General features: G+C 43.8%; 1 protein-coding gene across 4 annotated transcripts in view; it reads left to right on the forward strand.

Moving 5' to 3' along the window:
- The window catches only part of STX8 (syntaxin 8), a 217,647-nt gene that overhangs the window by 39,528 nt on the left and 163,495 nt on the right, over window positions 1-14,624 (forward strand). For all 4 annotated transcript variants that reach the window (XR_013975177.1, XM_080923415.1, XM_080923413.1 and 1 more), the window contains exons 5-6: window positions 1,253-1,377; window positions 11,203-11,295. Coding sequence is in view for 3 of the 4 variants with exons in the window: in XM_080923415.1 (XP_080779541.1) it covers window positions 1,253-1,377; window positions 11,203-11,295 (218 nt within the window). In the remaining variant the exon portion in view is untranslated. The remainder of the gene's footprint in view (window positions 1-1,252; window positions 1,378-11,202; window positions 11,296-14,624) is intronic.

Raw genomic sequence — 14,624 nt, forward strand, 5'->3', positions numbered from 1 at the left:
CCTCTTTTAAAACACACACACACACACACACACACACACACACACACACACACACACACGAGTGCATGAAGATAGCACCTACAAGGAGGAGCTGTGTGTTGTCAGGGCAAATTTTGGTCAGATTGTACATTGTTTTTCTTTGTTCCTATTGATTACAACAATGCCTATCAAATAAGTATAGAGGAAATCATTATTGAATACATAAATTACTCTAGTTAATCCTTGCTGAAACTTCCTGAGGTAGATGCCACTGTCTGTATAATGCCAGTAGGTGACATGCTGGTGGCATGTGTGGCTTCCATGTCCTCTTCCTAGCCAGTGATCAGAAGGCTTCACTACTTGGAAGGCCAAACAGTAGGGTAGCAGTTACTTTTGGCCAACACAAGAGATGCCATCGGGCTTGAAGAATGATGAGCAGTGGAGAAATGAGCGGGCGTACACAGAATCACCCGAAGAGCGCCTGCACATAGCAGTTGCTTAATCCACGGTGACTGTTACTTCTCTGCCACTCCTACAATGTCACCACCACCCCTCTCCCAGGTTCCACAAGAGCAGCAGCGTGAGTCCTGTTCAGCTCTGCACTGGAGCAGTCAGAGGTAGTTTCCTGGGCAACACGATTCTTACATCCTTTGAACAGGGAGGCAGAGGCAGGAACTATGTTCTCTGTCCTTAGACAGGAGACCAGGATGTACTGTGTAACAGCCAAGTGTAGATTGCTTCAGGAGGTTACTGATCACAGTAGATAGTCACACACAGTGTGGGTGTTTTGACTGTAGTCAGACAGTTGAATTGGAACTCTGAATGTGTCTCTAAAAGCAACCAGGCATCCTTTAGTGGGAGATTTTATTACTCTTTTATGCTGTAATCTGTATCATTGGTATTGTATTTGCATGAAAAATATTTGTCTTTTCATTTGTATATATTTGTGTGAAAAATAGTATTTCTGCCTTCTGTGTCACAAAGCCTATGAATCAAAATTTGTTCTGATAAACGTGCGACTTCCCGATGGCCTCGTAGTTGAGACTTAACAACCTAACTTACCAACACCTCTGGAGGGCTTCATCTCTTCCTCATGCTGTGTAATTGTCAAGGGACCATGTCATAGCATCAGATCTCTTACAGCCCTGGACATGGTCCCTAGAATCAACCGAACGGTGCGGGAAATCGTGACGATGGCTTTGCAAAGTGTTTTCGCGGCAGTGACTTTCAGCCAGGTTGTGGTTTGTGAGCTTTGTCCTGCGTTTGTCCTCAGGTCCAGCCTGATGAGGGAAGAGGCAAAGCGAGGAGCCTCCAACCCTTGGCTCTGTGAGGAGCCGGAAGAGACCAGAGGTTTGGGTTTTGATGAGATCCGGCAACAGCAGCAGAAAATTATCCAAGGTACTATGCTTGACTATTCTGTATCTCTACTGAAAACTAGAGACAAAGTGATTGTTGCTCTAAAGCTCTTAGCCTTTGGCCTCAAGCGGCTTGAGGCCAAGACTTCCTTGCTGCTTCTGACTCAGTGGTCATCAGCTTGTCCTTTTACCCTCTAGGTCGTCCAGGCCATCAGATTTTTTTCCCCCTTTTTATTTGTAGGTTCCACCACATTTGCTTTAAAATACGCTGGTTTTGAAGTCTCTCCTTTTTAACGTTTCAGGAGTAATGCACTATTGCTATGGGTTCAGACTAGGTTTGGGGCAGACAAGCTGCATCTCCAGTCTCAAAACTCTAGATTAGTATGTGCGTCCTCAGTCTCACTTGCGTCTACATCCTTGCGTGTGTTTAGTAAGAGCACATACGTCTCATGTGAATAGGGCCATGAGGTACAGAGCTATCTCTCTATGTGCATCGCCCAGAGTTTTTTCCCACCTCAGTGTGCATGCTACTCTCTGTAAAGGCATGTTTACTAAAATACAGCTTTATCATAGGCAGCACATCTGTGGTATGTATGATGAGATGAGCTTTGGCACATGCATGCATGTATGAAGAAGCCATCACTGGAATCGAAATAGTGCACACAGCTCTCAGAAGCTCCTTTGTGTACCTCTGAGAGTCTTCTGTTGCCTCTGCCCAATTCCTAGACAACAGATGATCTGTTTTCTATCACTGTTAATTGGTTTCTATTTTCCACTATTTTCATGGGACTATACTCATACAGTATCTACTCCCTTCGGGGGAAGGGGATCTGGCTTCTTTCTGTATGGATAATTTATAAATGCATCTGAGTTGTCACATGACTCTTCATACGTGCTGATTTTTTTTTTTTTTTTTTGCCTAAGATGTCTTTAGAAATAATTTTCTCTTTCTCTTTCACTAACTTGTAAGATATATTCATATGTCCCTCACCATTCTCTTGTCAGACAGCTCTGGGTCTTGTTTGTAGAAGGGAAATACGTTTTCTTAAGACCTTGCAAGGGCGGCTGGCTGGACAGTGACAAGGTGACAAATGTCTCTCAGTGATGATTTTACTGAGATATGCTTAAGTCCAGTTGATCGGTTTTTTCTTGTGTGATTTTGTTTTGATTCTACCGAAGAGAACATTAAGTAGGTTAAAGCCACAGGATTCATTGCCTTTTTATCTCCAGTAACTTTATAATGTTAGGTTTTCGCATTAGGTCTCTGAGCGGTTTTGAATTGTTACATAGGCACAGATGCTTTTGTCATTTGGGTATCTATTTGGCTGAGAGCCACTAAAAGAAATAAAAATAAAAAGCAGGCTTTCACTACTGAATGTCAAAAATAATCAAATGGCGATGTACTTGTGTACATGTGTATGCATACATGACCCTGTGGCTTCTGTGCTCTGCTCTCCACCATTAGTCCGTTTTGGGTGGGACGTGAGTATTGTGCCTTTCTAAAGTTCACTAAGCCAAACAACACATGACATCCAACTGTTCTTTTCCTCAGTATTTTGGGGGGGGGGGCGTATTTTGGGTATTTGGGTTTTTCATACTTCTATTTGAATTTTAAAGTCAGCTTTGAATTATTTTTTAAATGGCATCAAGGCATCTGTAATTTTGATTGAGATTACACTTTTAGATTATTTAGGAGATTACTGATGTGACATCAGCAAGAATCTCCTAATCCATAATATGGATTATCACTAAGTAAGTCTTCACGTGGTCTTTCACTTTCCCTAGCATTGTTTAGTTCTCACTGTGCACACCTGTGTATCCTTGGTCAGACTTAGCCCTAAGTATTTTACACTTTTATTGTAACTGAATGTCCCGTGTCTGATTATCACTCAGACACAAAGCTGCTGTTTATGTTTGTGTTGTCTTTGGATCATGCAACTTTGCTTATCCTCACTAATGTGCCTATTTGTTGAGTCCATAGGTTTCTTGACACAAATAATTATGTTGTCTATGAGTAAGACAATTGTACTTTCTAATTTCATTACAGATACCTTCAATTTATTTTTCTTTCTTTATTGTACTTGCTACAACCTAGTACAGTTTTAAAAAAACAAACATTCTTGCCTTGTTTCTGTTCTTCGTGGAAAATATTGTATTTGAGCCCAAGTTTGGATCTTTTTTTCTTTTTTCTTTTGTTTTTCAGTACTAGGTATTTTTGAATTTTCCTGAAATATTTTTGTGAGTGCTTGTGGGATATACTTACATTATTTGGGCCATACTTTTTATAATTTAAAAATGTTTGTTATGTGTGTGTGTGTGTGTGTGTGTGTGATGTGTGGAGGTGCACATTTGAAGTCAGAGGACAACTTTGTGGAGTCCGTTCTCCCCTTCCAACTTTTCATGGGCTCTGTAATCGGACTCAGATAATCAGACCCACGAGGCAAGTGCTTTTCCTAGCTGAGCCATCTCATGACCCTGGGCCTTGCTTTTAAAGACAGATGAAAGAGGTGTTTTAAAACATTAGATCGGAAAGCGCTGGCCTATGAGCCAAATCTTACTTTTGTATGGTGTGGAAGTTAAAAACAGCTTTAAATTTTTTAAATGGTGAAAAATAATCCAAAGAATATTTTGTAACTTATAAAAACTATATGAGATTAAAAGTTCAGGGCTCATAAAGTCAGTTTTATGGGAACACAGCCATACTCACTCACACAATGTCCATAGTTACTTTTCCACTTGCAGTAGTGGAGTTGAATGACTGCTTTAGGGACCATGTCAACCACAAAGCCTTACATGCTTCCTCTGTGGCCCCCACAGAACACGGTTGCCTCTGGTCCAGAGGTAATTTACCACACTGCCGAACCCAAATCACTCTGGATATTCTGCATGGCGCTCCCGGAGTACTGAGGTCATCTACTTGGTGGCTTGCCCTGGTTGTGCTTAGAGCATGGTTCCTTCTTCCCTTTGAAGTGACGCAGCCCTGGGTGTCTTTCTCAGGACTTGGGAGCTCTGACGCTGGCAGGGACTTGGTGCAGACGCCCTGCAGCTCCACAGGGCGCTCTCAGTGTGGTTCACTTCACTCTAGCACGCCAGCTTTTGACCCCTTGCACTTAGTTCAAGATGCCCACTGGATGCCACCTGTGCTTTCCCTCACCTTGATGGGAGCATTCACACTGCAGCAGTCTGGGCAAACTCAGAGTGTGGCTCCTTTGTCTCCCTGTCTCAGAGATCTTGCCTTGTCAGCTGATACATGTTTCTTGAAAAAGTGGGTTTGAATATTTTGCCTGTTGTCTCCACTCCTTGTTCATTCAGGCCAGAAGGAAATCTGGTCCCTGTCAGTCCATCCTGACCAGAAACAGGAGTCTTAATTCCATTTTGAACTCTCTTCACAATGAAATTACCGAGTAAACAAAGCCTTGGCTCTCCTGTGTCTAATTGTGCATACTTTACCCGTTAGCATTTGACGGGAAGTGAACAGATGAAAAGCACTCAGCTCACTGAACAACTCACACACGTGGTGCTTTGCTCTGCAGCAGCCATGGCTTCTGGGAGGGCTGCCTAGCCCTCATGCCAGTGGGCCTTCCTGCCATTCCTATCTGCCAAGGAAAGGTGTTTTGATTCAGGAAAAATATTTCTATCCCTGAGAGGGTGCTGCCCTGGGGGTTGCTCAGGTTTTGTATGAGTCCATGCCATGTATGTCCTTAGTGGTATCTCTAAACCAGAGCATCTCCTCCACTGAGATTCCCATCCTTGCCACCTTGCTGGCCTCCAGCTCTTGGTTTTGGGACAGGTAGACTGGCCTGTGTTTGGGTCACTTTATTTCCCTGCTCTTTCTTGCTGTTGTGATTTGAAATGATGGGTCCCTTGTAGCATTGTTAGTATAGCACGCTTTTTATCAAGCTGAACAGAAATAAGAAAGTAGTCTTTACCCCAAATGCTTCATAGCCTTTTCTGTGCTCCAGGAACCTAGTGATGTGCTATGGGTCTGCTTCATCTCTGGGCCCTATACTAGATAAAGAAGTCAGAAAAAGCCATTTCAGATTGCATTTTGACCTTTGTCTTAATTAGGGGTTTTACTGCTGTGAACAGACACCATGACCAAAGCAACTCTTATAAGGACAACATTTAATTGGGGCTGGCTCATAGGTTCAGAGATTCAGTCTGTTATCATCAGGGTGGAAACATGGCAGCATCCAGACAGGCATGGTGCAGGAGTAGCTGAGAGTTCTATAACTTCATCTGAAAGCTGCTAGTAGAATACTGACTTCCAGGCACCTAGGACTAAGGTATTAAAACCCATGGCCACAGTGACACACCTACTTCAACAAGGCTACACCTCCTAATAGTGCCACTCTCTGGGCCAAACTTAATACAAACCATCACAGCCTTTCTGTATTTTAGCGTGGAGACTGAGAAATACTCTGGAAATTATCCCAAAGTATTGCTAGATCATAGACTTGAGGACAGTGAATAATACCTTTCTTGCTCAACTTAGAAGCTAGGCCTTGTGACAGCCAGGCACCTAAGGTTAACCCAATACTTAGGCAGTAGCTTGGGATGTACATAGACCTAAGTAGAGGTGACTGTGATGATGACAGTAACTTAGCCTCCTGAGGATCAGGATAGAGCAGAGGAAGAAGACGGTGATCAGTACAGGCTACTGTACCCAAGCCAGACCGTAGGAGGTGAAGTATATTACCCCCCCCCCCCCACACCCTGCCTTCTTAGGAGTCTGTTGGTAAAGTTACTAAGTCATCATAGTTTGGTCTTTATTATTTGGTAGCTGTTCTTTCTAGATTTAAGCATTTGCTATAGATCTCCTGGTCCCTCTGCTGGAGCCTGACCACAGGGCCTTGTGCATGCTGGGCAAGCATTCTATTGCTGATTCGTATTTCTAGTGTCTTCCTTTTGTTGTTAACGCGGTGATAACCTTTTGCTATGGGAAATTTCAAACGTAGTAGAGTTTCTTTCCTCATCCTGCTTCAGTGATTATCTCCCCATAGCTAGTTTGGCTTTATCTGTGTGTGCCCAGACACCCACCTCCAGGATTGTATATACGTATACTAACATATGGTGCACACTCACGTTTTTCACACATGTGGAAGTTAAAGGTCACTTTAGGTATCATTCTTCAGGAACTGTCTACTTTTGTCCTCCTACTGGGACCTGATGCTTGCTAGCTAGCTAGGCTGGCTGGTCAGCCAGACCCGTAGGTCTCCTGTCTCTGCTACTCCAGTACTTGGATTATAAGCACAGGCCACAACATCTAGCTTTTATTGTGGACTCTCGGGAGTGAACTCCGATCCTTATGCATATGCTCTGGGATTATTTTTATAGTGAACTCCAGACATTATGTCATTTTAATGGTGAATACTTCAGAATATTCTATCTAAATACCATAAAATATGTTTATAAAATATAAGGGCATTTAAAAAGATATGTTTATTTTTTAAAATTACTTCTATATGTGTGTGTCTGTGTGTGGCTATGTGCACATGTGAATCCAGATACCCATGGAGTCTAGAAGAGAATGTCAGATCTGCAGAGTTACGGGTAACAATAAGCCACCCAGTGTGGGTGCTGGGAACTGAATTTGAGTCCTCTGTAAGAGCAGTGTGCACTTTTAACCTCTGAGCCATCTCTCTGTGCCCAGGACTTTTTTTTTTTTTTTTTAAGACTAAAATACAATTACTACTCCTGCCAAAATAATTCCTCAGTCCAATCAAATGGCCAGATAGTTTCCATTTTCCTGATTTTTCTGTAGTAGTTCCTCTAGACTTTCCTTGCTTCAGGGTATAAATGTAGACCATCCATTGTCACTAATGGGTGTATCTCTGAAGCATCTGAACTGTATGAACGAGCCTTTTCAAACTATTTTATTTGCCTGTGCACTTCCTTTAACAGGGTTCTTTACTCTATAGTCTCCCCTTAGCTTGTTCTTGCAGTGCATTCTTCATAAGTTGTTCAGCATATTCTGTGACCTAGATATTTTCTGTAAATTGGTAAGATTTAGTGGCTTGCTCAGAATTGGGCTTGTTATTTTTGGCATAATACGTTCTGATGACTGTCCCTTTGTTTTTTATCTACTGCCACCAAACTGTCCTCCCACAGTTGAGTGATTCATATTTAGAGGATGGTTTTCCTGAATGTCTAAATATAGGAAGTATCTACACACCTAATGGTTCCACAGGGACTCTCAGAAATGATCGTATTCGGCTCCCACAATAAATTAGCACACATGTAGTGACATTACTCACATCGCTACAGTTTGAAGGGCAGAAGTTCAGTTTGGGTCTCCAAGGGCTCAGATCAAGGTGTCAGCTGGCTGCATTCCTTTCTGGAGGCCCAAGGGCAGAATCTGTCCCACTGCCTTGTCCAGTTTCTAGAAGATCCCATTTCCTTGGCTCATAGCTCTGTCTTCAATGCCAGCAACTATATCTCTTTAACCCTCTGTCATGGCTGCTTCTGGCAAGCTGGGCAACCTCTGTTTCTCAGAGCTAATAGAATTGTATCAGGTCCACCTAGATTCCCCAGACTCGTCTCCTGTCATATACCTTCATCTTCACCACATCTGCAAAGTTGCCTTTTTCACGGAAAGGAATGTGGATTAAGACTTGGACATCTTGGATGTGTTGGGGTGTGTGTGTGTGTGTGTGTGTGTGTGTGTGTGTGTGTGTATTTGTATCTCTACGTGTGTATGTATGCACATACACCCTCATGTACATGTTTTATTTTTTCCACAGTGATCCTGTCTTAAAATCTACACCACTATAAAGTTGACGCATGACTCAGGGTCTGGTATGTTGCAAATGTCCCATTGTGACACCATTACCAAGGCATTAAGCCTTGGACCCTGTGACAGAGTGAGGTAGACTATGGAGAATGAACTGTTACAATGTCCCACTTCTGTTGTTTGTGAGTAGATTGTCTGCAGTGAGTCCTGACTTATTTTTATTTTGATTATTACTAAATGGCTAAACCATTGCCTCTCAGAAATGTCTGTTTATCGCTCAGAGAAGCTCGGGTGACCCACGTGATCATTTTAAGTGGCCCAGCATCTTTTGCGTCGAGATTGTGGGTTGAAAGTTTACTGTACCAGAGTTACACGCCGAGGAGATGATCCAGTCTATGGCGATCACAGAAGTAGGGGAGTTTCTCCTCTCCTTTCTATTGTGCATTAGGGAGAACTTTAGGAGACAAGGAACTTGGGAGAAAAGGTTAGTGTAGCTGTTTTTCACTGACAATTTGTGTTCTGACTGAATGAAACAATAGCACTTCAGTGTCTTTTCCTAGCTGAAGACCTCAGAGGCAGCTGCTTTCCTCTTTCCGACCCCTTCCCCATCATTTCACGGTGCTCTGGCCCTCAGTCCATCTATGGATTATTCCTCAGATGCGTTTGGACTTTTGCTGTAGTATAGACGTCCCTCTGCAGTGTGAGTTTGATGATAGATTTATCTTGGAGGCCATCCAGGAGGTTGCTACTAAGGACCAAGAGGACCTCATTATAAAGTGATTTTGCTGTAAAATGGTGCCTTGGAGTGGTCCCTAGACACAGCAGGCTGTTTATAGCTTTTAAAAAGTATGCTGTGTCAAAAAGTGTCACCAAGAGGTCCTTGCCTCACACCTTAAGTTTAAATAAATTCCAGGTGAATCAAAGAGCTAAGTATAATGATTTAATTCTGTAGAAAAGAGTTATACAAAGCTATAAGTAGATGTTGGTGAGCTCCCGAGTGAGCCTTTGGGGCTCTGCGTTCATAGATAAGCCACTAGATGAAGCAGTCATTTAAACAAATGGCAAGCTGCAGCTGGCAAATGGCCCTGGAAGTGTAGTCCTCACCCTACAGTCCCTGCTCATGCACCTGGAGGCGAAGGAATAGGCTCTTGCAGAGATGTCACCAAGATGACCCTACATTGACTTTTAAAGACAGGGTCTTGAATGGCTTGAGTTTAAGTCACCCTTTTTTTACATTTTAATACATGAGAAGATTAAAAAGTCTATTAAAACAATTTTTCTTTGGTAATTCACACACCTTTAATATATGTGTGTGTATATGTATATATGTATGCTTACATATGTATTCTCTCCAACTGTGAAGGGAAACAAACCCCTTCTCTCTTCAGTTGCTTTTGTCACAGGAAGATGCTTTTATCCTGCTACAGAAAATACCAGGTCTTAGTTAAGACACCAGATCTTAGTTACTTCCTGGCTCTGGCCTTCCTTACACACACACACACACACACACACACACACACACACACAATCAGAAAAAGAGAAATTCACAGATAAATTTCAGTGTAAAAAGCTATTAACCATACCAGAGATTGAAGCTGTGAGAGACTTCCCAGTAAGAAGTTATGAAAAGTCACAAGAAGACAGCAGAAGTAATCAGATCTGGTGTGCAGTCAGTAATCACACTGAGACTGTCAGCAAGGAGCCCTGGCCTCCAAGGCTGACAGTTCTGGGATTTTAGTTCCTGTCAGAGTGACGCTGCTCCTTAGTGTGCCAGGGTAAACCCTCAAGATAAAAAACCTCACTGGTGCTCGCTTTTCAAACACCCAAGGAGATGTGTAGGGAGGAGTCCCTGACCCCTGGGTGCTGCTGTGCTTCAGAGAAATTGGTAATTGACTAAGGAAGAGTGGGGAGTTGGGAATGTAGTGCAGCGAGGGAGAGTATGCTTTCGGTTCCCAGGACCTGCACAGAAACGGGCATCACCTTCTTCCTGGGGGAGGGACACACACAGGGAGGAAGGCCAGAGCCAGGAAGTAACTAAGATCTGGTGTCTTAACTAAGACCTGGTATTTTCTGTAGCAGGATAAAAGCATCTTCCTGTGACAAAAGCAACTGAAGAGAGAAGGGGTTTGCTTCCCTTCACAGTTGGAGAGAAGCTTCTATGGCAGGAGCTTGAAGCACCTGGCCTCAGGGTGCTCACAGCTTCAGGGTGCTATGGCTCCAGGGTGCTCACAGCCTCAGGTTGCGCATGCCCAAGGAGCTGCCCTTCTTACATAGTCTGGGACCCAGGCCCATGTTAAGGATGAGTCTTTCAACCTCATGTAATCTAAGCAAGGTTATCTTGTCTAGACCTGACAGAGGCTTATCTTCTAGTTGATTCTCAAAGAATCTATAAAATTGTTAATTAGTTTTAAGCATCTCACCCCATGCAGAGGAAAAAGAGCTAAGGGCTCCAGAAGTAGTTCCAGAATGATCAAAAAGAGGCAGTAAGTTGATTTCCAGCACAAGGGAATTGTTTTAGGGAGCAGCCTTGTATTGCTTAGCTGCATATGTTCTTATATATGTTTCCTAGACTTAGTAAGAGTAGGTACATTGAAGTCTTGAGAATTTCTGTCTGTGTGTTGAGCTTACCTTCCATGTACCACATGGTGCTCAGGAGCTGCAGGTCCCTCACACTCCAGGTAGCCTTGTGCAGAGAGAATCACCTCCATAAGACATCCTCTGACTCCAACACGTGTACCTGTGTGTATGCATGCCCTGCTATTGTTGATTTATACCTGCTCTCTTTGTATTATATACTAGAGGGTTAAATATCATTGTAGCCAGATTTAATAAAATTTGTTTCATATTTGAGTAATTCATCTATCAGGAAATTATTTCAGTCTGAGGAGTGAAGTATTTAAGTTGTTCCAGTTAACACCACCAGGGCCACTTTTGTCATATGTTGGATAGCATCAGTTGCCTGGAGAGGTCTCCCTCTGTGTGCCCGTGTGCATGCGTGTGTGCATGTGTGTGTTCATGTGTGTGTCTGTCTGTCAACATGTATGTATGTATGTATGTATGTGTTTATATGTATTTGTAGTAGCTTTAAAGTGTTTCCCTTTGATTTTTAGTAAGTTGTTTTTCCTTTTCTTTCAGAACAGGACGCGGGTCTTGATGCCCTTTCTTCTATCATAAGTCGCCAAAAACAAATGGGCCAGGAAATTGGGAATGAACTGGATGAACAGAACGGTAAGAACGAGTCTGAGCTCGACCACCTTGCCCTTGGTATAAGTACCGCAGGCTCGTGTGTTCACTCAGTCAGCTTTGACCATGCGGCACGAAGCACTTGCATTCAGGGGTTGGCCGTGACTTTTTGTGCCTGTGGTGGTTTGTGGCTAGTTTCCATTGCAGCTTTCTAATGCAGTGTGAAGAGATGTCACTAAAACCTTTCCAGTCCTCGGTGACTGCTTTAATTTTGTTTTTTTATAGCCCTTATGGTCTTGACCTCACTATGCAGATCAGGCTTGGTTTGAATTTGCATTGCTGTCTTCTGTATCTGCTTCCCAAGTGCTGGGATTATAGGCATGTACTGACCGTAGCTGGCCCTACTGTTTCGACAAATAACGTATGATCTGTTCATTCCAAGAGCTTTTCTTCTCTGTGGAAGATGTGAAATTGCTCAGAGTTTGGTACTTGATACAAACAAAGCATAAGAAATCTGCGTGGGTCTCATCTCATCTCTGCACCCAGTGGAATTTGCTCATCTTTCATCATAAATGACCAGGCCATGGGACAGAAACACTCTGAAGATGTCTGTTCAGGCCTTGATGTGACAGATGTGGTTTGAGAAGGAGAACTTGTAGGTTACTGTGGTCTGGAGCCTCACGACTTGGAGGGTTTTTGTGCTTGGGTTACGTGGGGAATGAGAGTAGACCAAGAGTAGCAGCAGGAGCAGAGGGGGTACATTCAGGAAACAACCGGCATTCTCACCATGAGGGGTTCAGTCGGAGAAATCAACAGGCCTCAGTGGTTTGTGAGTGATGACTGTAAGTCCAGATTCAATGCATCCAGCCAGAGGTGGCAATGGGAGGTCCAAATGGAGACAGTGAGTGTGCAGTAGTGGCTTATGGAGAAGAGGAGACAAGTTGGAGACACTACAGCATAGGAGAGCCCTGGTCCTCCCTCCTTACATGCTGAGTACTCTTGTTCACAGCACGCTGTGTGTTCTGCTTGAGGACAGGAAGGTGATGTCACTGCTCGGAATGAGGCTCAGAGGTGCAGAGAGACCTCTGAATGCCATATCTTTTCTAAAAGGTGGAACTGAACCTGTTTTCTGATAGATATCCTTTTCTGTCACATCAGCTTCCTCACCAAGGAAGACAGGGTAGGGAGGCAAAAGGGCTGTGAACGTTTTAGCTTTGGGGACAGTACCATAATGGGGTGGCTTCTGAGGAAAGCTAGCATCGTGTGTGTGTGTGTGTGTGTGTGTGTGTGTGTGTGTGTGTGTAAAAGTCCTGGTAGTGGATGGAGTCTCTCTCTGCAGGGAGGCTGCACTTGCCAGAACCATACAACAGACACTCCCCTCCTTGATCCTGAGGAGGAATGTGGTCATTGTTCCCATGGTTTCAGTCCATTCCTCTATCATAAATAAACAAATCCAGCTGTTGAGCATCTGTCACACACAAATAGACTCATAAGCAAATGGAGAACCCTCTGTCTCTACAGTCCTAAGGCGGCTTGCAAGAGCTTCGCACTGAGGGGACAATGTGTTCCTTCTCCTGCGAGAGCTATGAATAGGCCACTTATGGATTTGTGTTTGATCCAGGCATTGCTCAATCCCTTCACTGAGACAGTATTAGTTAGATAATAAGCTGTACTTAAGAAACTGTGGCTATCTACTGTTTATTTTTTTATCTCAAGGAAGTTTGCCTGTTTGGGGCAGAGGGGCGCTGACCTAAACTGGTGAACATGTCTTCCTGAGGTATATGCAGGCCACAGTGTCTGTGGATACATGGCTGAGGACGAGAGATGCATGGTTTTGTGTGGGACTTACTACCTTCTCAGGTAAATTTGCCACGTGCTTCCCAGCACACGCAAGCACACCAGCATGCCTTTGTCTTTAGTTTAGTGGCTACCAGACTTTGTTGCAAATTAGACTTACTTGTGGAACTTTAACACCCCTCAAAGCCTAGGCTGTGTCTGCATCAGCACCCAATTACTGTTATGATATTATCACAAAAGTAGAGGCTTAAAATAACACAGACATGGGGTCTTACGGTTCAGTAGCATTTGAGTCTGACTTGAGTCTTGCTGGGTGAAAACCAGTATATCAACAAGGGATCAACATTCCTTTCTGAAGGCTCTAGGGATGGATTGGTTTCCTTGCCTTTTCCAGCTTCTAGTGGCCACCCACATTCCTTGGCTTACTGTCCCTTCCGGGTTCCAAGCCAACAACAATACCGTATCACTCCTGCGTCTAGTGCTGCCTTCCCCTCTACGTTCGAAGACCCTTGTGCTGACATTGCACCCACCCGACAGTTGGGGAAGCGCCGTTGGTTCAGTTTCACCTGCAGCCTTGATGAACCATTCTGTTGTCTACCATAAAACTTCACACCAGTCAGTCTGAATGTCGGGTGGAGAGCAGGTTGATTGGAACCGCCCGTGCCCACAGCACTGAGAGGGGGGAGTTAGCACTACACTGTCACCCTGCCTCCCATATGCTCACGTGATCCATGCGCAGAACCTTCACAGTTACATGTGTCACACAGAGGTGATGGTCACTGACAGTTCTTTCTCTTCCTATCACATAGTTTACCCCACATCTTTGTGTCCCTTCAACTCCCCCCACCACATCATCATTCCACACTCAGATGGATACATGCATATCTAGACAAACACGGGGTGCTTTTTTATATGCTGCCAACATAAGCTGGGTTTCTCTGTGGTGACCTCCCAGGGAGCCAGCAGTTCTTTACATGGGTGGTTTTCTGATGTGTGTTTTCTCCTCTGAGATAGAACAGACTCAGCCATTTTCTCTCACAAGAACTGACATTCTCGGAGGGGGGGGGGGAACAATACAAAATAGTCAGCCTTCATTTCTTTTGCTAAACTGAACCAAGGCTGGTGGTATCTCTGTGTGGACCAGGCCTGCAGCCCACTGGGATCTGTACTATGTATGACTCATGTGTGTCAGAGAAATCAGGGCTATGGGCACAGGTATTTTGTTGTAAATATCTCCATATGACTTATGGAGCCACAGAATCATTGTTTTGATATTCCTTAGGGAAGCAATAGGATAGAATAATGACCAGCCAGACTGTTTTGGAAGCAAAAGCCAAACCTTACTAATAAATGCACTGTACTTAGAACATGACCACAGAACCAAAGGATCGAATTATCTTCAATTTAGGAATTCCATTTTTATCCTTACTATAGAGAATGAAGAGCAGCTGGCCAATACCAGTGTCTTACTCATGCACCGTGACTAGGCCTAATAAAGGAAAGAGTATCAGGGAAGGGGACATCCCAGTGTTGGGAACCTAAATGTCACTGGTTTGTTATTTGTCGGGAGTGGTAGA

The sequence above is a fragment of the Micromys minutus genome (assembly GCF_963924665.1).
Source record: "Micromys minutus genome assembly, chromosome: 10".
Classification (NCBI taxonomy): domain Eukaryota; kingdom Metazoa; phylum Chordata; class Mammalia; order Rodentia; family Muridae; genus Micromys; species Micromys minutus.